This window comes from Penicillium expansum, assembly GCF_000769745.1.
Source record: "Penicillium expansum strain MD-8 chromosome Unknown contig370, whole genome shotgun sequence".
NCBI classification, from domain to species: Eukaryota; Fungi; Ascomycota; class Eurotiomycetes; order Eurotiales; family Aspergillaceae; genus Penicillium; species Penicillium expansum.
In genome coordinates this window covers 354,777-376,624 of record NW_015971428.1, presented here as the reverse complement: position 1 = coordinate 376,624, position 21,848 = coordinate 354,777, and the positions used below count along the sequence as shown (strand labels likewise).

The 21,848-nt window shown below is 48.7% G+C and overlaps 5 protein-coding genes across 5 annotated transcripts; 1 reads left to right on the top strand and 4 right to left on the bottom strand.

Moving 5' to 3' along the window:
• Positions 1–53: 53 nt before the first annotated feature.
• Positions 54–3,791, top strand: PEX2_108480 (Uracil-DNA glycosylase; the record flags this gene model as incomplete). The annotated part of the gene is made up of 5 exons (XM_016748116.1): positions 54–421; positions 472–931; positions 999–1,280; positions 1,801–2,995; positions 3,055–3,791. 5 exons carry the CDS (start codon positions 54–56, stop codon positions 3,789–3,791), a joined length of 3,042 nt encoding a protein of 1,013 aa, XP_016594958.1.
• A 233-nt stretch (positions 3,792–4,024) lies between these two features.
• Positions 4,025–6,130, bottom strand: farB1 (putative C6 transcription factor (Ctf1B); the record flags this gene model as incomplete). Its single annotated transcript, XM_016748115.1, has 1 exon — positions 4,025–6,130. The coding sequence occupies one exon, from the start codon at positions 6,128–6,130 to the stop codon at positions 4,025–4,027; it is 2,106 nt and encodes a 701-aa protein (XP_016594957.1).
• A 4,712-nt stretch (positions 6,131–10,842) lies between these two features.
• PEX2_108460 (uncharacterized protein) lies at positions 10,843–14,022 on the bottom strand (the record flags this gene model as incomplete). Its single annotated transcript, XM_016748114.1, has 1 exon — positions 10,843–14,022. One exon carries the CDS (start codon positions 14,020–14,022, stop codon positions 10,843–10,845), a length of 3,180 nt encoding a protein of 1,059 aa, XP_016594956.1.
• Positions 14,023–14,639: 617 nt separating this feature from the next.
• On the bottom strand, positions 14,640–16,450 carry PEX2_108450 (MFS transporter; the record flags this gene model as incomplete). Its single annotated transcript, XM_016748113.1, has 4 exons — positions 14,640–15,787; positions 15,848–15,904; positions 15,963–16,328; positions 16,378–16,450. 4 exons carry the CDS (start codon positions 16,448–16,450, stop codon positions 14,640–14,642), a joined length of 1,644 nt encoding a protein of 547 aa, XP_016594955.1.
• Positions 16,451–18,326: 1,876 nt separating this feature from the next.
• Positions 18,327–20,808, bottom strand: sip5 (Sip5p; the record flags this gene model as incomplete). The annotated part of the gene is made up of 2 exons (XM_016748112.1): positions 18,327–20,384; positions 20,443–20,808. The coding sequence occupies 2 exons, from the start codon at positions 20,806–20,808 to the stop codon at positions 18,327–18,329; spliced, it is 2,424 nt and encodes an 807-aa protein (XP_016594954.1).
• Between the last annotated feature and the right edge of the window lie 1,040 nt (positions 20,809–21,848).

Sequence of the window (21,848 nt, the reverse complement as noted above, 5' to 3'; positions counted from 1 at the left end):
TCCCGACAACTTCCAACGTTCTGACATCTCTTCAATCTTCATCTCTGCCCATCATGGTTAGCCCTGCCATTAAACGAAAATCGGAGCATCTTTCCGGCCCTGACTCGAAAAAACCCAAAGGTGGAAGCATCACTGCATTCTTTGGAGCTCCAAAGCCGAAACCCCTAAGCAATCAAGCAACTTCAACTTCAACCCCAACCCCACGGCCAAGCAGCTTTAACAAGGCGAAATGGGTAGCTACCCTGACCCCAGAACAAAAGGAACTATTGCAGTTGGAAATTGATACCTTGGATGAGAGCTGGCTCGCTCACCTGAAGGATGAAGTGGTCAGCACTGAATTCTTAAACTTGAAGCGATTCCTGAAGAAGGAGAAAGATTCCAATGTTAAGGTCTTTCCACCAGAGGAGGATGTCTATTCTTGGTAAATTGGATCTCTGTTTGGGCCAAATCCGTGTGCTGATCCGACCGTAGGTCTCGACACACACCTCTCCACAACGTCAAAGTGGTCATCATTGGCCAAGATCCGTATCATAATCACAACCAAGCTCATGGGCTATGTTTCTCCGTCAGGGCCCCCGTGCGAGCCCCGCCGTCATTGCTTAATATCTACAAGGGTATTAAGATCGACTATCCTGATTTCGAGTCACCGCCCGATAAGGGAGGGCTGCTCATACCTTGGGCTGAGCGTGGCATCCTGATGCTCAACACGTGCCTTACTGTTCGTGCCCACCAGGCCAACAGTCATTCCAACAAGGGCTGGGAGAAATTCACACAGAAGGTTATCGATCTCGTTGCTCGGGTCCGAACCAACGGCGTCGTGTTCCTTGCTTGGGGCCGGCCTGCCGGAACTAGAGTCGCAAAAATCAACAAAGAGAAGCATTGCATTCTACAATCTGTGCATCCCAGTCCTCTGAGTGCGCATAATGGCTTTGTGAGTAGACCATCTTCTAGGGACTTGTTTTTGAACCCCCTTCTTTGCTAACAGGATTGATATATAGTTCAAAAACGGACACTTCAAGAAGTGCAATGATTGGCTTGCTTTGCGGTACGGAGAAGACGAAATCATTGACTGGAGCTTAGTGCCATCCAAAAAGTCTCTGTTGGCTCCTTGCGTCTCTGACAAGGAAGATTCGACTGCTTTGGCCAACAAGGTGCCAGTTGAGCCTCAATCTGCCAAGACTGAGGATGTCAAATTCCAGCCTAGCAAGGTTGATGAATTTGATGATGATGATGCTATTGAAGCCCTAGTGGCGGCTGAAGCAGCAAATTCTTCAAATCCAGTTTAGGCTTCTTCAGCTGCATGCACACCTGCCGTCACATTCCCTTAGAAAAGTCCTGCTTTGGTTATGTTTGTTTTCCATGTTGTTTCAGCCGGGGGATATCTAAGGAGTTAAAAGAAGTGGGCGCATCCATTGGATGTCAGATCGATATTTCGGACCCATTTGCACATGTACACCAACTAATTGTCATTTTGAATCTATTGATGTGTCTGTGTAGTAAAATCCATGCATCCATGGTGGATATCTACTTCCCGTGTACACGATGTAAGCTTAAGCTCATTGGTTCCCAATCTTGGAAGCTCCTTATCGATAAGCCTATCTCGATCTCCCCTTCTGCTGAGAAATCTCTCCTATAAAACCACCCCATGTAAATGGTTTTCCTAGATGGAACTCACTTGGCTTCCAGATATCCCTCAGTCGCGGAGTCGCACTCGAGCCTTGCGAGCTTGTCCCACGTGCCAACGATCAAAGGTGCGCACACGATGGGAACATTGAAGCAATCCATCTAATCTTGCAACAGAAACGGTGCCGACATTTAATCCCCAAATGGGAGCCCTCCAATGATGTGAATCGACAGTCACCACCCCAATTGAACCATGGCCCTGGGAGGCCCATCCACGGAGATGACTCCAATCGCGAACAGCTTCCTACATCCGCGCACATAGATCGAGCGCAGACAACATCCGATACTCCACCTTCGTTTTCGGCCCCTGCCACCGAGCGATTCGTGGGCGATCTCAATCCAGAATCCTTGATTCGTGAAAGATTAGATGAACCGACTGGGAGCCCTCTCCGGGATCGTATCGGGCTCTGGATCAACTCCCCAGCTGCGCAGAAAGCGAAACCTCGGGGCGTACAGAGAGAACAAGCCACAGCCGAAGAAGCGAACAAATATGCAGCTAATACCCCTGCACAAAGGCCAATTTATGGCCAAGCTATTGCATCGTTACTTCAACAACGGTTTGCCGCGGGGATGCAAGCATGCGAACAACTACCCCTCGCGACGCGGCACCATTTGTCCGCTATCTACTTCTCCAAGGTGAATCACATTGTGCCAATAGTCGACCAGGAATTTTCCCAAGCTCAAGCAGAAGGTTTGGCGTCGGTGTTTCTTGAAAAAGCCATATGTCTCGCCGCTGCAAAGACCCGCGCGGCCAATCCCCACTTACGCCTTGTATCAAACGGCCCAATCCTACCGTCACGCCAATTCTGTTCCGAGATTTACAAGGGACTGGTTGTCGCTATGGACGCAGAGCTAGAACCGGATCGGTTGACACGCATCCGCATTCTTGCACTAATGTCCTTGCACTGTGAGGGCCTTGAAGGGGCTGAGGCGGCATCTCTACACCTCTGTCAAGCTATCCACCAGGCCCAGACAATAGGATTGCATCTTGGCCGACCGAATCAATCATCCACAGATTCCCTGACTAAACTCTTCTGGTGTCTATGGACATTGGACAAGATGCATGCAAGTATTGGTGGGCGGCCGGTTCTTCTAGCTGACCGCGATATCGGGATCGTGAAACCCAATGTGAGCGCTCAGACGTCGCGAGGGGCTTTTGAGGTGTGGCTTGCTGTGTCAGATCTGCTCGCAACTGTGATATCGTTCTACCGACCTTCCGCAGAAACCACTAGCGGGTGGGAGGAGGGGTTCCCTGCATTTGAGGATATTGTGGGGGAGAACACCCGAGGTGATCTGGATTTTGCTACCCTAGGTATGTCTATTATGGAGATCTCTGCTGTGTCATCGGGGCTTCGAACTAACCGCGAGCAGGATTCTTGGAGCTTTATTACCATTCTGTTGCTATACTGTCCTGTCGGTATAAACCCACTGAGAATATTGATAGCACCAGGCTCTCGTCGGTCAGGCAAGGACTAGCAGCTGTTCGAATCCACTCCATCGTCGCATCGGAGTGTGTAGATGACCTACCACCTCTCCCAATCGTACCATACTCTGTCACCTTGTCGATGGGTGTCTCGTACCGCCAACTCCGCTCGAGCAGACTTATCACGCACGTCGACCGAGCGAAAGCTAGTCTGGAGGCGTGTCGTTCTATTTTAGAAAATCTTAGTCTCTACTGGTATTCCGCCGAGGCGATGGCCCGGCTGGGCCAAAAAGCCCTGCACCAGATTCAAGGGAAGCCCCAATCCTCTCGGACAAACGCTATGGTTCCACAGCATGTAGCAGAGTCCTCGCACAAACAAATCGACACCGACAGCTCGGTATCAGGGGGGCTAGAGAAGATCGTTACTGCTCCCCAAGGCAATGATTCCCCCCGAGCCAAAAGGCAGTGCAATAACAGCCATGAGATAGCAGCTGTATCTCCGGCGCCGGAAATCGCAATGGACGTCCTTCAAGCTCCACTGGGCGATCTGGATACATCTATGCAAGAGGGGTTTGCAGACATTGACACACTGTTTGGAGAGTTCCTAGATATCTCTCTACCCACCCATTTCTGGGATCCTATTTTTATGGAGACTCAAGGGCAAACAAATGATCCGCAGTCATAATCATCATCATTATAAATATAAATATATACTGTGTATGAAAAAAAAAAATCAAAATCAAAATCAAAAAGAAACTATACATGATGCAGCATAAATTTTAATGCCGGGGGGCCATTCACCTGTGCAACCTTCCAGTAGGTGAAAAATATACCCGGGGCACACGAGAAGCCATTCGTCGTATTTACAGTTCGGAGACTGACTGTGTCCAAGCCCGAGTTGCCTCTCGAATATGGTATTCAGTCTGAAAGGCTGCTGTCCGCCAGATGGGCGAAATCAACAGTCTTAGGATCAGTATCAAAGCCCATCATGTTCACGTTATCAACATCAAAATCAAACCCCTTCTCCTGAGCCGGGGCACCGTTTGCACCGTTTTGTTGGGCATTGTCATCAACAAAGAAATCGGTATTGCCCGGATCATCAAAGTTAATGAGGGCATCAAAGTCATTCTGGGTAACCTCAGCATCGTTCGCTAGATCCATGAGTTCGGTGAGACTCATTTCAGAGGGCATAGCAAAGGCATCGCGATCCTTGTTGCGGTTGGCATTTAAATTGAGGTTATTTGTGCTGCCGTTTTCGCTTCCATCGGAGTGTGGTGGTGTTGAAGCAAAAAGGTCTCCGGTGGATCGTCCGCCCGCGGAAGGACCGGTGAGTTTGGGGTATGTAAGGTCCGGGATCTTCTGAGCGAGTGAATCCGGCGGGGGTGTCAGGGTGTGCAGGCGGGAAGGGATGGTGGCGGCGGCGGTGGAGTCGAAGGGGTCTGAGGATGTGGTAGGTTGGTCGCGGGGATGTGATGAGGCAGAAGAAGACTGAACGTCCTGGGGGGAGACGGTGAGCTGGATGCCTGCTTTGCGGATTGCGGCTTCGAGGAAGGAGGTGGCGAAGTCTGCGGAAGCGTAAATCTCGCGCAGGCGCTGGAGGATTCGCATGCATTGATAGAATCGTTGGAGGCTCGTCATGCGGATGCTTGGGTCAGTGGACTTGATGTCGAGGAGATGGATAATGACTGCTGGTAGGAGGACTGTGACGCCGGTAGTGGGGTAGTACCGTGTCAGGTCGAGGCAATGCAGGTCTTGGGCGATGGCGGTGATCTCAACTGCGGCGAATCGCACCTTGTTTCGGGACATGTCTTGGAGTTCGGCGTCGGTGGATGGGTAGGGAATGGCGGGGAGGACTTGTGGGCGGTGCAGAGCACTGGATGTGGTGAGATATACCATCTTCAATAAGGCACGGTGGGAGTGAAGCACTTCCTCTGCTTCGGATAGCTTCGATCCACTAGACGCTGCATATTGGGTTTCGACAGGGAGGTTGACCAGCCAGTCCTCCAATTCCTGGTCACAACTTCGTACCTCGAAGGTCTCTGCAGTGGATTTCTTCGGGACAAGCATCATTGTGGTCTCCATAGTGCCGCCAAACTTATGGCTGAGGACCGAGTACTGGGCAGACAATACATGGCTGACGCAGAGACAGAGTTTCGCTTTCTCGATGAACATCAACGCGAGCTCGCGCTGGTGACTGACATTCTGGAGAATCTCCGAGTTGCCAACGATAGCCACGATCTCGGGAGAGAAAGGGTGGAATTCAAAGTCATCGAGACTCAGCATGGGCACATCACAGTCGTCATCCTTGACACGCATGGGCCGTCGCATGCCCAGGGCGATCAGTCGGTCACGGGTGTAGGTGCTCCACCAGATCCGCTTCCACATCCGTTGACGACGCACATCCATCCGCGAGTTTCCGGGATCCCGATGCAGGCCGATCGTGTGGGCCAAAGACAGACTGACACCCATCCAATGCCAGGTGTCCTTTTGGTCATCGGGAGTCTCGTACCAGTAGGTCATCAGCAGAAGCGACTGCACGAGCGAGATGCGGTCCACCTCGTAGTCGAAATCGTACAGAAGACGGGCACGCTGGAAGAAGACCTTCCGGGCGACCTTGCGGGTCTGGTAGCCGGCGGCCTGCAGATGCTTCATATCAATGAAGGCCACACCGGCGAACATGACGGCCTGAAAGAGTAGCAGACTAATTCGGTGGATTCCATCGTTCTGGACGATGTTCTGCAAGAATTCCTCTAGATCGAGCAATGGCATATAGGTGTGAACATAGTGGATGTAGCTCTTCAACAGTTCGTTCCGTAGTGTCACGTCGGGGATGGTCAAGGCACCCTTGACGGCCAAGTAGTCAATATCCTCTTTTTGGAGTCGTGCGGGGAGTCCTCGGATGTAATCCGGGAGGAACCCACTGGCAGATCGTGTATTGCCAAAATTGGGGTCTAATAGTTGTTGGATTTGCGAGGTCACATTGGCTAATGGCATAGAAGCAGGAACTGCTGGGTTCGGGGCCATGCGGCGTCGATAGTGGTCATCGGAGCCGATGCGTTGAGCCTGGTTTTGATCTGTTTTTTTTGCTCGCTTGTCAGCCAAATAAAATGCCTGGGAGTTCTGAGGGAATTGACGAACATAACAGATGAGGCATATGTTGACCCTGATCAAAATCCACCGAGGCCTGTGAGGGAGACGTTGGCACCAAATCGGCCAACCCTGAAAGATCACTGAGTCGATGGAAAGGATTCTCCTCTGAGGCTTCCGGAGATTCGGAGTGGTTCTCTATCTCAACGCGAGATTTCCTGGATCACATGTTAGTGAGCTATATAGGTCAACTCATTTTCAATTGCACCAACTTTCTGCGTTTACTCTCCGTGACCACGCACTCAACCTGGTCTAAACGGCAATTCGTGCATGGAGAGCCATTCTCGACCACATCACAGCGCACTTTACGGGCACGGCAACAGCAGCAGGCTTTTGAGGCGCGTCTCTTCACGGGACGATTATGACCGGAGAGTCCAGCCGTGGAGGCCTTTCGTTTCCCAGATTCTGTATCAGTCATGTTGTGTTATTGCGTCCGGGGGCGAATGGGGGACATTCGAGTTATATAGAGACACTGAGCATGTGATAAAGAGCCGAATAGGGAATGTCACGATGTGTTCACATGTGAAATGGGAAAGAGAGAGAAGGAAAAAGGAACTCAAAAGCAGAAATAGAGAGAGAGGGATCCTTTTTTTTTAAAAAATTATTTAATCCAAGGTTTAAGTATGCCCCAGGTTCCCACAGTTTCTCTTACCATGGTTGAGCCCACAAACAGCCAAGGTTTGAGGGGAATAGATCCGCTGGGAAATAAATTACCGTTTCCCCCATGTATTACAAGCATTACAAGAATTACCTAGTTAGGTAATATGCCACTAACCCAGGGCTAAGACCGTGAAACTGGGGAACGCTGGACGCCATCGCGGCCTTTGTTTGGCCTTTGGTTGGCCCTTGTTTGATCTGTACCGTCCCTCGGCCCGGTCACGTTACGTGTCTTAGGACTCTTAGGACTCCATGTGAAAGTCTATCGGTCTATGATATCATTCTCTTCAAACACCTTTTTCTCTACTCCTATATGTTGTACAACTACTTCTACCTAAGTCGGCTATATCTTATACTGTATTGCCTAAGTCGGCTATTTACTCATGCTCATGTCGTATAAATGTTAGATTTTCTGTTACAATTCATATGAAATGTCTTCATCTATTTCCCTGTTATTCTTTTTTTTTGCCCTTGCAAAGTGGGCCTCGCATCCTCCGAGAAACACCGACCAACAAAAATAAATAAAAATAAAAAAAGCCGTGAAGATCCTAAACTGCGGGTTAACGTGGGAAAAAAAGGGGAGAGTTTTTCAGGATTTTCGCACATTCCCCCGACCCAGTCTTTTCAGCCAAGACTGGAGAGAGACTGGAGTAAGTTCTCCAGTCTCCGACAAGCGGAGCCCATGTGGAGGGATTTTAGCCCTTTTGAGATGTCTGAACGTCTGGACCGATGAGTAATACGATCAATCCTCTTGGTTTCAGCATTTTTTGAATGTCGATATATGTTGGACATCCATATTCTGGACTATATCCAATACTATATATACATAGATATATACTCCATACAAGATAGATCAATCTAGGGTCGACGTATCAATCTATGCCTGAATCCATAGAATTTCAATCATTGATTCCTTACATGTAATCCATAACCCAGCTATACCTACGTAATAGCACGGTCCTAAGGGCTCCATTTTGACGCAGCTGTGTTTATGGTATTATTAATCTTCGAGTCCAGGCCTTGTATAGTGGAACGCCGTTTTTCTTCCAATATTGTGAGACAATTAAATGATTGTACTTTGTACGTACTCCGTACATTAGACAATATGTGTTTTACAGTACTCTGTACTCTGCGCTCTGGATTGCATTTATAGTTTTACATGGCAAAATATACTCGGAAATAACTCTACAGATTGGATTGTACTACCCACAATCCACATCCAACATCTAACGGAATAATGACAATGAACCCGGGATCATGGAGCACCCCTGAGGCCAAAAATGCATTTATATCCCGCACCGTGTTTCATCCGGCCTGCCGATTTCACTCTCACGTGGACCAAAAAAGTGCCGATTTCCGGAAGAACGCAAGTAACATTCTTGAAGTACTGGGTACATTTATTATGTACAGAGTACTCCGTACTCCCATTCTTTACTTTTTATTTTTACTGTCCATTCCATTCAAAACATGCAAAATGTTCAAATACAATGACGGCATACTCCCAACCCTTCCCAACTGGGATTTCAAGTCCAATGCAGAGAAATATGAAGAAATGGAGAACTTCTCTTAGGCCGAGAGCGGATCTTGTGGGACGCCAATCATGAACATGGCAAAGGTCAATGCTGGACTTGATTTTATTCTATTTTGTCGTTACCGGATCTTCCCTTTGGAAATTCTATTTCTGCCCGGCATATTCCGTTCAATGAATCAGATCCTGGGGTAGAGGGTATCAAAAACTCTATAGATCGTGACCTGGTTCCTCTTTTGAATTTCCGGAAAAGGTTGAAAACCAAAGTTAAAAGCTGACTCCGATACATTGCCGACTCTGCCATCCGAATCGGAACCGCTCGGTTCCAACCTTGGAAGGTAGGTGACCAGGTTATGTACATAAGTACATAAGTACAATAGTCTTTTTTTTCTTCTAAATAGCAGGGCTTCAAACCCTGCGATAATAGATCTAGTCTCTGAATCCGATCCAGCGCTTAAAGTAGGCGTAGATGGCTTACATCTGGGCTCGGTCCAATACCGATTTGGATATTTAGTTCCGGAAAAGCGGGATGCAAGCTCCTATGTTGTATATTACATATATTCCTGCGAAACTTGCGCGAATGCAACTCAATAGAATCATGGCTGCAGGATTGCGGAGAATGGATGTCCCCCTCGGACATGTCACCGTTAATAATGATTGACAGGTTAAATAACTCAAATGATTGAGATATATAGTCAAATTGCCAACCAGTCGATACTCCAGTAGCCAACAGGGAACGACCAAGACGGCAGTCCGGCATGATTTCACCCCACGTTTTCCTAGTCCGGGGGAAAGCCGAGTCTCAGCCACAGGCTGAAAGTATGTCAGCTTAGATCGTATCTTCCCATCAAAGTCGGGGGTCATGGCGTACTTGCCCCTCCAAATGCGGGGGAAATAGGAAAAGGAAACTCCAATGAGCGTAAATTGGCTCTGGAGGATTTGAGAGATAACCCTATTATCATTGTGTGTTGTATGGGGTATATTTCTTGCGCATGACCAAAGGGGCCGGGTCCAAGTGCCCCGTAACCAGATTTAATTTAGGTCACCCCGCGAGAAATCGCCATTTCCGGGGAAGATACATAATATTTTATTTTATTTATTTATTTATTTTCTATTTTCTATTTTATTTAATACTTTTGTTGGTACGGGTGGCAACGATTCCATGGTTATACATTGTATCTTCCGGTATTCATTCCTTCCGTATTGAAACAGAATAATTGTCTTAGGATGCCACTTTCCACACCACAACTGCAACACCCGTTGCAAGAATAGAAGCCACGAGCACACCCGGAGGTGTGAGTGTACCTAACATCGCCATACTGGTTAAAGTTGCGAATATGCCACCCGCCGGGGTAAATCCACCATACATGAACGACTGAAACCCAGCCGCCAAAGACCCTACAGACATATGAGCCTCACAAAGAAACTGGCACAGCAGACCTGCAACAATCCCCACCGGTCCAAACCCAAGAAACATGAGGAGCGCCATGACGAGGGTGAAAGTGATCCACCACGCTGTGATGGCGGCCAGGATGTCTGCGACTGGTCAGCGAGGCCCTTCCGTAAATGGGCTAGCTAGGTGTTACCAGGACGGGAGAGCCATTGCAGGATATTTGTCGACCACTGATCCCAGAAACGCTCTGCGCTGGCAATAACTAAGGAACAGCCGACAACGAAGCGATGGAGCCCTGCGCTAAAGGTCGCTGCTTGAGTGAAATTCGAGCTAGCAATGAAGATGCCGAGAGGATACATATCATTGATAGAACACAGTGGAAGCGGGCAGAGGTGAAGGTGGAGGAGGAGGAGAAGCAGAAGGAGAAGAAGATGGTATATGTTGGTTGTCCTAACATATGTCATTGGACGTGCATGTTACTTCATGCAAGTGTCCGTTTCGTAGGCCTCATAGCCTATGGATAGCCGCTGGCCCCATTATCTCATCTCTGGGTGTCTCAGCTATTCATGTATGAGCTAGCTATATTTCGATGCTGATTCCTTGTGTACATATGAAGTAAGAATATGGGACGGTGCTTGGAAAAATAACCAATGTACTCTCGCCATCGGAATGAGCATAGGCTCCCTAACGACACAGCAAGACTACACCCGCTTACTCACTGCCTAGAGTGACCTTGAAAATCATAAAATGGGATCTTTGGAATCGTTACATCATGTCATATCACTGCTGGGTAATCCAATTCCAATAAACCAACCCCCCTCCGTGGACCAGTCTTGACAGACGCCGAGAAATAGAAGTAGACATAAACATCATAAACCAAATGTAAGTAAACCGAAAATCACATCTGCTGCCGGGGAATCAAGATGGGAATGACCCATGAAGAAAAAAGAAACAANAAAAAAAAAAAAAAAAAAAAAAAAAAAAAGAATCGAAGTCAAATCGACCAGACCTCTAAACGCCACCACGGCCCATCCTCTCGATTGAACTCATGATCCCACCTCGGCCGGGAGTAGGCATCGCAATGCCAGATCTGCCACCGCTATTACCACGAGAATGACCACCGGGGGCACCGAATCTAGGGATTCTCTTTTCCGAAGTGGCAGGGGGCCGGATGCTTCCAGACACAGAACGACTGACACTGCGACGGAAGTTATCGGGGGTGACTTCGCGAGATGGCTGAGCTGGCTCGTCAATGTGGTCGTTGTGCACAGAAGATGCCACAGAGGGCTCGCGGTCTCGAGGCTGAGATGGGGCTGGCGCCTGCTGCATGGCTAGCCACTCATCAACAGCAGCAACAAGTTCGCCCTTCTCGGCGCGTTCAGACTCCAGGTTTGCGCGCATTCGCTCGGTGTTGTCCTTCAGAGCAGCCATTTCTCGCTGCAGACCCTTGATCTGGGCCTCCATGACACGCTTTTCGGCCTCGTGCTCGTCATTCTCGCGAGCGAAGGAACTGGTGTTAGCCGCGGCCATTGCATCGGTTTGCGCAGTATCACGTTCGACACGGAGATGTTCATTTTCCTCGCGTGCCGCAGTGAGCTTCTTCTCCGCCTCACGCAAACGTTTCTCCCAGCGAGACTCGTAACTTTTCTTCAAGGCCGCAACCTTGGTCTCATGCTTGCCCTTGTAGAGCACATGAAGCTCGCGAGCGACCTTCTCAACGGCATCCTGAACCTCTCGAGCAGTATCTTCAGCCGAGTTGGAAGACTGGCGAGATGAGCTAGCTTGACCAGTGCTAGAAACAGCCGCGGCACGTGCAGCGGAAAGCTGGCTTTCGAGCTCGACAACTTTGTGTTCTAAAGTCTCCTTGCTTTTTTCGGCCTCTTCCGCCTTTCGAGACAGGCGGTCGCGCTCGCGCTCTCCCTCCACTAATTCAGAGCGAGCGGACCGCAGAACAGTTTCCATCTCATTGACTCGACGTTCCCACTCGACCTGTTCCATCTCCAGTACCTCTTTTCCGGCAGCTTCGTTGCGTACCTCTTCCAGAGCTTCGCCAACACGTCTCTCCGCGTCTGCTACTGCTTGCTTTAGGCTGGCAACCTCGGCCTCTTTGCCACTGAGAGTGGCTTTGAGCGAAGATATGTCAGACAAGAAGCCGGACTTCAATGACTCCAATTCACGGGGAGTGACCGTGGGAATTGATCGAGGGGTAGGCGCAGCCGGAATATCAAAGTCCAACAGGGTCGACATCTTTCCAGGAGATCGAATGGATTGCCGGGCCGATCGCATGGGCGAACGCCGCGAGGGGGAGAAACGGGCACTTTGCAAGGACTGACGAGGGAAGAAATTCATTTGGTCAGTGAAATCAAGCAGATTGGCAGAGTCAACTGGATGAGCCATATCCCGAGGGCCTCTGGGTCTCGGCGTAGGCGATCCCATTGGTGAATTTGCCTCTAGGTAGGCGCTCGCTCTGTATGCCCTGCGCCCTGTGCCCGGAGTGGTCGGATCAACACTGTGTCGATGCCCGTCAATAGTGGGAGCTGGACTGGGGGCGACACTGCCTCGCATTGACTTCATCGGCGACTGGGCGCGGAGTTTTGCAAACGAAGTCATATCAGGCATGGCGGAAAATGTGCTCAAGCAAGTCTCATCCATTGAGTCGTCGACCATCGAGTTCTCATGTGAGATATTCTCCTTGTCGCCATCTTCATGAAGTACGGTGCTCATCCCTTCGTTGTGTCTGTCCTCTATCATGCTGTTGCCGATTGCTGATCGATCGTACACGGTACTTGCAGCGGAAAGGACGCTCTGATCATGGAGTACACTAGGCTCCTCTTCGGCATCGATGTGAATCGCTGGTGCATCCGGTCGGCTCACCATGCCCTTTTTATGGCGCTCGTTCATCTGTAAATCGTCCTCCAGATCTTGGGGTGTTTGGTCGTAGGATCTTTTGCGCGGAGTTGCTGCAACTGAGCGCTGGTCACCCAGCCCAAGGGATGCACGAGAAATCCGGCGCGACTTATGAAGATCAAGGGTGTTTTCCCTAGGACTCAGCCTGAAAGATGAAGTAGGTACTGGAATAGGGGAAGAGGATTTGGATGCTCCTGGTGACTCCACATGCGCATTTTCCCCGGGAGAATCAACTGTCTCCAGTGCTTCGTCGTGTACGGGCAAGTTTGATTCGGCAACAAAGGATGAACGTTTAGGTGCCATCGGTGAGTCTTGCTTTAACTCACGTAGCTTCGGTGAATCAGCCGCCGTCTCTAGTACTTCCGGGCGGATGGGCGAACTCGGTGCCACAGTAGGCGAAGAATACTTAGACACCTTTGGTGAATTTTCTTGCACTTTATGTGATTCCGATGGATCGACTGTCACGCTTCTTGCCTCACGGCGGAAAGGCGGGCTAGCGGGATCAGGCAATGGCCGCGCTTTAGGAATTGGCGAGTCATTCTGCATTTCACGCAAGAGATCAAAGTCAACCGTCTCTTCCCGCACATCGGGGCGGAATGGCGAGCTCGCCGGCTCCTCTAGAGCTAGCCGCCTTCCCAATCCAGGAGACATAGGCTGGACCTCGCGCAGTTTTTGAAAACCCTCTGTCTCTTCTCGAACGTGAGGTCGGAACGGAGAACTTTCGGGGCTCTCCTCCTCCAATGGCTCAAGTTGTGGGTATGGCAGAGGGGACGACTGTTGCTCTTGCTGCATATTTTGGAAATCCACTGTATCTTCACTGGCATTTGGACGGAAGGGAGAGCTCATTGGCTCCCCTAGAGCCAGCCGCTTGTCCAAGCCAGGTGACATGGGATCAACCTCACGCAACCCCCGGAAATCAACTGTATCCTCTGTCGCATGTGGACGGAAGGGAGAGCTTACAGGGCTCTCCTCCTCTAGCGGTTCAAGTTGTAGGTGTGATTGGGACGAGGTCTTTCGCATTTCGCGCAGCTTCTGGAAATCCACGGTGTCTTCGCGTCCATCAAATTGAAACGGTGAGCTAGCACCTTGTTGATATGACTCGGCATCGTTAAAATCGTCATTCTCGTTCTCGGGTTCGTTATGGTAGTAGGGTTCATTTTCATCATAGGCATTCGGACTCGGCGCGGCGTGGCTTGTCCATCCTTTCTTCAATGGGCTGGAGGGAACAGCATGTTCCGAGGGCTGGTCAAGAGTCTTGTGAAGGAAGGGCGAAGAATTCGCCATTTGAGATTGGGCGCGCGCGTTCTGGTAAGAGAATGAGAGGGGTGAGAGTGGATTTGACATTATGAAAACAAGATAATCCCTGGAGAAAGGAATGGGAAAGGGTTAGTCGTAAAAAGTCGTCTCTGGTCTGTTTTCAGAACCAGTTCGGTTGGACAAGAAGAAGGCAGAGCAAGGCAGAGTTTGTGTATACAAAAAGAGTTGCCGTGTTGACGTTGCTGGGTAAACAAAGCTAGGCCTAGTTGAGAATAGTGCATCCACACTATCTAATCAGAGCCTCGGACTATACAACACATAGCCTCTGTCCTTGACGACGTAGGTCAGTTCCAAGGTTATATTAGAGACGTTATATACAAGATATTACTCCGACATATTTTGTGGATGTCTCTAGATTCTTTTTACATGTCTTTTTAAACTTAGTTGCTTATCGATCTTATGGCAAGAATGATACTGATTAGAAGCAACATAGAATCGATAGAAAGCATGATTCCTACTTGGATAACTTGTAAGATCCTATAAGAGAGGACAATACCCAGACAATTTCTTTGTGGATCATATTATGAAAGTTGTGATTCTACGAGTCTAGAACTCTAGTAAAAAGCATATTCGACGTTGGTTTCCTAATTCGACACTATCACTGCTTCTGAGTGCGCATCATCTCCATTGACAATGATATGAACGATGTCGACGTGTGGTTGCTCTTGAAGAGCAACATAATGACAAACAGCTGCCGGTTCCACGGTTGCTGATGAACATTTGTCGCGCTGAATAAACCACAGCTGTAAAGCGCCGATTAACGCAACAAGACTACTCCCCCACCAGGCAAGAGCGGTGCAGCCAATCTCAGCCCCAGAGCTGTAAAGCAAGCCAGCAATTGGAGGAGCAAGAGTTCGAGATGCAGCCCCAGCGGAAGCAGCGAGGCCATTGATTTTTCCCATGACGGAGTCTGACGGGCTAGCTTGCTTGATAAGAATCAAGAGGATAGGATAGTCGATGATGGACAGAATATTGCGCACAATCAAACAAGAATAAACACCGACATAGAGGAGCTGGCTTGGCAAGAATACTAGGAAGGGCACCATGAAGTATGCGAGCGGATGGAGTATCGTAACTATGACAAAGAGCCGCCAGATTCCCAGGTAATGTGCCAGCACGGGGAAAATGATGCTCTGAATTGCAAGGGCGATGATGCCATCGGTGGACATGATCACACCCACAGTTCGAGTTGAAAGACCGACTCCGCCCGGGATGTCAAAGGGCGAGTGATGCGAATGTGACGACCCTTGGGGGTCCTTATCCTGTAAGAAGATGGGTAAGAGATGGTCGTATGTCATCGAATGATAAGTAAAGATAGCTAACGCAACTACAAGCATGGTAACTCGCCAGGTGAAAGCTTTGGCCTTTGGTAACTTCTTCCATGTGGGCGAGGAGCCATCAGCTTGCACATTCCAGCTCTTATCATTATGCAAGTGAACTCGATTAAAAGTCCCGTAAGACTCCGCTCGCAGGTCCACACCGGCATTGGCAGTTGCACTAGATGTAACCAGCAGCAGCTGCTCAGCTGCCTGGTCGAAATGTTCATGGGCCTCGCCAGGTTGCATGTCCGGATGGGTCTCTTGCAGAAACAGCCAGCTGCCGATAATACTAAGGAGAAGCAAGACACAGCAAACGAGGTTGGGCAAAAGGTAGGGGAATTTTCCAAAGGGGCCATCGGCTGGGAACAGGGAGGGAAACCCTTCAGCGGGCTTTGCTAGTAAGCCTCCAATGGCTGAATGGAATTAGAATTTGCAGTAAGATTTCATCAAGGGAAGACGGAGAATATACGTACCTGGGCCGATAATCGTTCCAATTGACCAAACAAAAGGCATGACGGCATACGCACGAGCTGTATACAAGATTAATCTCTAATCCCGCTAGATATGACAAAATGGCGATAGACTTACGTTCATGTTCAGGCCGCTTGACAAGTTCACCAACCATTGTCTGAATTACTCCAATATTTCCATTTAGGGCTCCACCAAGAGCTCGACCGGCAAGCGCGACCCAGAAGTTCGGGGCCATCCCCACTAAAATCAAAGAGGCCATAGTGCCAACGCAGCCGGATATAAGGACAGGCTTCCGGCCCACGCGGTCTGAAAGAGCACCCCAAAACATACCGGTCAGAGCCTCCGCAAGCGAGAATGCCGAAATCAGAACACCAGCATAGAAGGAGGCATTGTTGCCATTATCCACGTGGAAGTCCTTGACCATCACCCACGAATAGGGGAAGATAGAAGTCAAGGCGATAGGCTCTGCAACTCGGCATATTGCTGTTGTTATGTTAGTCGTTGCCAAGTGTAAATCCGGGGCATAGTTTACCTAGGAGGAAAAGCTGCGTTGTTGGAAAGCTGTCGGGCGACGAATGAGATCTTGCCTGTGGTGTTAATGCCATAGTTCTTTAGATGCAGTTAAGATCTTACGGCAATCCACCCCGGCAGTGTCGAGTTGATCCTGTAATCCACTGCACTGCTCGTACCTTATGAGCGGAGTGGGAGGTTTGCTTTCTTGTTTTAACCCCAGGACAGTCAGCTTCTATGTTTTCTTGGAGATATAAACAGAAAACAAGGCCGAATAAGGAGTGATGTTGGAAGGTCGAAGTGGGAGAACCTTGGAAAGAGAATTTATTTTGCACAGCCGAGAACGGACAATATCTGACCCAGATCCCTACCTAAAGCGATTTAGGATTCTTGATCCTTTATAAATAGCCATATAAATAGATATAAATATATATAGCCTAGCCTTTGAGAATATTGTATTGCACATGTAGTTTTGTACCTCTTCCCATGTTATAAAATTTCTTTTGGGTGGCGAACCATATTGTGTTCGGGTATTCCGGCAATGATCTTGGATCTTGGATATTGTGCAATAATAATTAGCTATCAAATTGATAACATTTCAAACATAGCATAATATGATATGATATAATAGATATGTAATACTATTGTATACGTAAGATGATAACTGATACCTGCCCAGGTGATACCCTTGGAAAAAAAATAAACATCAAAGTCCCAAGGTTTCCCCACTCCGCTTTCTTAAACTCTTCTCAGCCAATCACAGGCCAGAGAATAATTTGAGTTGGACCCGCAGATCAGCCGCATACAGCACATGCACTTTCACTGTTTTGCACATTGTATAATACAAAGAGAAAAGCTTTGCAAAAGGATATACAACATATATTGAAGAAAGGTAACTAAATATAATGCCCCTCGCATTATCTTATGCCAGATGAATCAGATTATTTAAATACGTCGTCAAGGACAGAGGCCGCATGCAGCCGATTATTTAAAGTCATAGTATACAAGAATATTCGGCTGCATTTGCGACCTTGTGATATTTTTCTAGTTAATCTGTTTGGTTGTCTGTTTGGTTGTCTGTTTGGTTGTCTGTTTGGTTGTCTGTTTGGTTGTCTGTTTGGTTGTCTGTTTGGTTGTCTGTTTGGTTGTCTGTTTGGTTGTCTGTTTGGTTGTCTGTTTGGTTGTCTGTTTGGTTGTCTGTTTGGTTGTCTGTTTGGTTGTCTGTTTGGTTGTCTGTTTGGTTGTCTGTTTGGTTGTCTGTTTGGTTGTCTGTTTGGTTGTCTGTTTGGTTGTCTGTTTGGTTGTCTGTTTGGTTGTCTGTTTGGTTGTCTGTTTGGTTGTCTGTTTGGTTGTCTGTTTGGTTGTCTGTTTGGTTGTCTGTTTGGTTGTCTGTTTGGTTGTCTGTTTGGTTGTCTGTTTGGTTGTCTGTTTGGTTGTCTGTTTGGTTGTCTGTTTGGTTGTCTGTTTGGTTGTCTGTTTGGTTGTCTGTTTGGTTGTCTGTTTGGTTGCCTTTGTTTTGTATATATTTTGCTGCTCATCTCAGTTGTATAGATAAACGGCAAAAAAGGCAGAGAAAGGCTTAATTTGTAAAAAGGACTTTATGTATAACTTTGGATACATAGTTATCATTATTGCATATCTTATTTATCCGTAAACATATACCTTAAATAGATATATTAAGAAATCAGAATTCTCACTATTCACCGATCTGAATGCTAAGCACAAAGAATTTCTATCCTTGACCAGAAAGTAAGAAATGATGATATGGAAGGCCCAATGTAAGAGAAAAGGTAAAAAAAGAAAAACAATGAGCATAGAAAAGATAAGCAGAGATGCTTTCACCGATGACCAATCCCCTGCGCCGGCTTATCCACACATACCATGCGGTCCGGATTGTATCTAGATACCAAACAAAGAAAGCCAAACTGGAAAAAAAAAAGAAACAGAAAAGAAAAAGAAAAATCAAATAATTCACAAAGTAGCCTCCGGATGCGTGGGGGAACCGGTGATCTCGACAGACCGAGACTCAAGTTCTTTAGGAAGGGTACCAGCGTGATCAAGAGACTCTGCGTGAGACTCAACGATAGGCGCCGATTCAGGATTCACCTCTGGGAAAGGCTGGTGGACCGACGGAGTGGCACTTGAGGAAGAGCCCTCAGTTTGTGGCTTGTTGGAGGTATCCTCGACGTGTTCCGTAGAGTCATCCACTTTCTCCTCATCTCCAATCACAGCAGCTAGACTGCGGAAATTGAACATTGGCTCAAGAGAGCTGGTGTTGCCCTCTCCAGCAGCGGGACCGCCTACGCCATCCTCTGGGGTGGTTTCCATGACAGAGGAGAACGACGAAGAGGCGCTGGAGACCTGTCGTAGGTGGGATTGCCGCGACGGCTCGGACTGATCCACCGATTGGCCTGCCGGTGCTGCTGGATCAAGCAGCGTAGGGCAGTTCGTTTCTTCTGCGGTCGATGGCAATAGACGGTCAACTCCCTTGCCTTTGCTACTAGCAGTAATTTCTTCACCAATGACATCCTCGCCTATAACAGAGGATGAGCTACTAGTCTCCCTACCTAAACTGGACTCGGCAAGAACGTCCAAAGCGGAGGCGCTAGCATTATTGCTGTACAAGCCAGTCTTGCGAGCCACCTTATCCGCCTTTTTAGCTTCTTTCTCCTTCTCCTTCTCCCTCCTTTTGGCCTCTTTTCTGGCCTCTTTCTCCTCCCGTTTGAGGCGCTCGTCTTCGCTAGCCAAGCTCAGTCGGATAGCTTCCATCATCATCATTTCCTCAAGATCGTCAATTCGATTGCGCCTCGAGCTTGATCGACCAGCGGGGTGGCCGGCTCCTTCCTCGGCAGAAGCAGAATCGGTGTCTTGTCCAGCTGCTCGAGGCGTCCGATCAGCACCTGTACGCTCCGTCAAGAAAGCCAATGCATTGAGAGCGGGTGAAACGGTCCGGCCGCTATACCCTTCTCCGCCGGTGGCTCTTCGCATTCCGCGCCGTCCGATGCCAAACCCGCGCGAGTCACTCCCAGATGCACTAGGGTTGATCAAATACGCCGCGGTGTGAAGAGCAGTCGCAGCTGCAGATCGACGTGCCGCATGGGCTCGTGCATTCGATAATTTGGTCGCCCAGTCCGGCCGAATCCTATCCGTGGTGACCACTGTGGGGTCAGTGGCCGATAGTGAGGTCGCACGGCGGCGACCTGGCACAGCTGCAGTGGCAGACGATAAAGAGGAGGTGGAGGATACAGGAGAAGTGAAGTTGGGTGAGAGTCGGGCGCCGGGGTCTGCAGCATAAGTCAGGCCCCGTCGGAACGATGGTGGTGCGTAGGTGACTCCGAACTCCGGCTGGACACAGAAGGGGCATGCCGAGGGCTCAGAGACCAATTGTGACTCGGTCGACTCAGGCTGCTCTCCCTCGACTGAAGGCGCATTCGCGTTGGGCTCTCCATGCTCTGGGGGGTGCGGGTCCGGGCGCTTGATCTGCACGAAGCACTCGGAGCAGATGGGTTGATCACAGCATCGGGTACGGTTTAAGTACGGCGGATAGTAGAGGAAACAGATAGGACATTCGCTTGCGTCTTTGTACAAATTAACTTCGATCGGTTGCCCGTTGACAAATGGGTCCTTGGGAAGCTGCAGTTCCCGGGGGGTTAGATCTGTTTGTGAGTTGTGCTTGGAGGTGGTCAAAGCAGCCAAGGTCTTCGCTCTTGTTCGGAAAAGAGGGGAGGTGGATGTTCCGGATGCAATCGGAGATGCGGAGGGTAATGATTGAGGGGGGTTGGAGGACTGCGAAGCATCTGAGTTATAAGATTGCGATCTGGACGTGATCGGCACTGTCAGATGCTGAATATTTGTTGGATCCACAGATGATTTGTCTGTGATCTTGGATAATTTGTACTCTAGCTCGGGCGGAATCTCATCGGGCAGGGGAATGGGCATGCCACGTGCAGCCGCCATAATCTGATGCTCAGCCCACGACTCCGAGAAGTCATTAAGACCTCTCCAGAAGGGAGCTAGTCTGCGTTCAATCTAGACCCGGTGTCAGTATTGGCTACTTCGTATCGAGGGGGATTCCAGGGAAACGTACCATCAGTTGGCGCACCACTACCTTATTGTAGTCTTCTGTCCCCACATACACGCCCTGTGTCACGAGATAGCCTCCATCGACATGCTCCTCCTTCATACTGCGCTCCCTCTCTTTGAGACGAGCCACCCGTTCCTTCTCCAAGCGGCGGGCCTCGCGCTCTTGTTTTGTTTCTCGCCGATTTTCTAACGTGACCACCTCTCGGTCATGACTGCCGATTCCCAGAATCGAAAGGTCAGGCCTACTGCCTCTTGCTGACCGAGAACCATGATACGGTCGACTTGAGGCATCGGAAGCGCCCGGGGATAATTGACTTCGACGACTTGACGGGGCTGTGGAGCGTGACTCCTTGGTTTGGGAGTTTCCCATATTAGAGCCCCGATGGATGTGAGGGGAAGGACAAGATATGGGGTTAATCCACAGGTTCGACAAGTATGATAACTCCGAATCGGATATGACGGAAAGGGCCCCCAAGGGGGGGGTTGTATTGGTGGGCAGTTGAAATGGGGAAGGGTAAAGGGAAGAAGGTTAAGGCCAGAAAGTTGAAAGGCTAATAGTAAAGAGGAAGAGAGAGAGAGACAGAGAGAGAGGGAGAGAGTGGAGGTAAGAGGAGTAACTTCCAGAGCGGGGGGTAGTGATCTGTCCGGAGTAACTGGGGAAGTGAGATCGGTGAGGAATTTACTACACTTCCCCCCCTAATTCAACGTTCAAAGATGTTTACAGATTCATTATTGAAATTGAAAAGCAAAGATAGAAATATCGGATGTGGCGGATGGTATTTTTTTTTGTTTTTAATTTTTCTTTTTCATTGGGCAAGTATACTTGTTTATCTTATTGGAAGGCCTAGACTATGTGAATTACTATGTGAATTACTATATAATAGATTCTTATAAAACAAGCATTACATTACTCCGTATATCTAGGTAGAATGTGTACAAAGCTATACATGATCTACATTCTGTACATGATGTAAATATATAAACAGGTTACCTAGGTAAATAGCAAGCTTTTGACTAATTCTCAACCCAGGATCACCAATCCATCGTCATCGTCAAGTCATGAGTAGATTACACTCCACTTCTACTTTTAATAGTGCGATGCATACATCATAGGCCCAAAGATGCTGCACTTTGCAGATCTCAAAGTATTACCTAAGCAACCATATGAATTGGGTTATTGCATGTTGTCCATGGACTCACTGAGGGGATTTCAGGCAGAAACAGGCAGTTACAGCCAAATTCAGGCCAACATCTGATCGTCAACCTCGGAACACTCTTAGCCAATGATAATCCATATTTAAAAGGCGGTGGCATAAAATCAGCTGTACATTATTTTTGGCAAAAAAAAAAAAATATGGAAGAGCGGAAGAGCGGTGTTGAAGCTTTGGAATCTTTCCCCAAAAAATTACT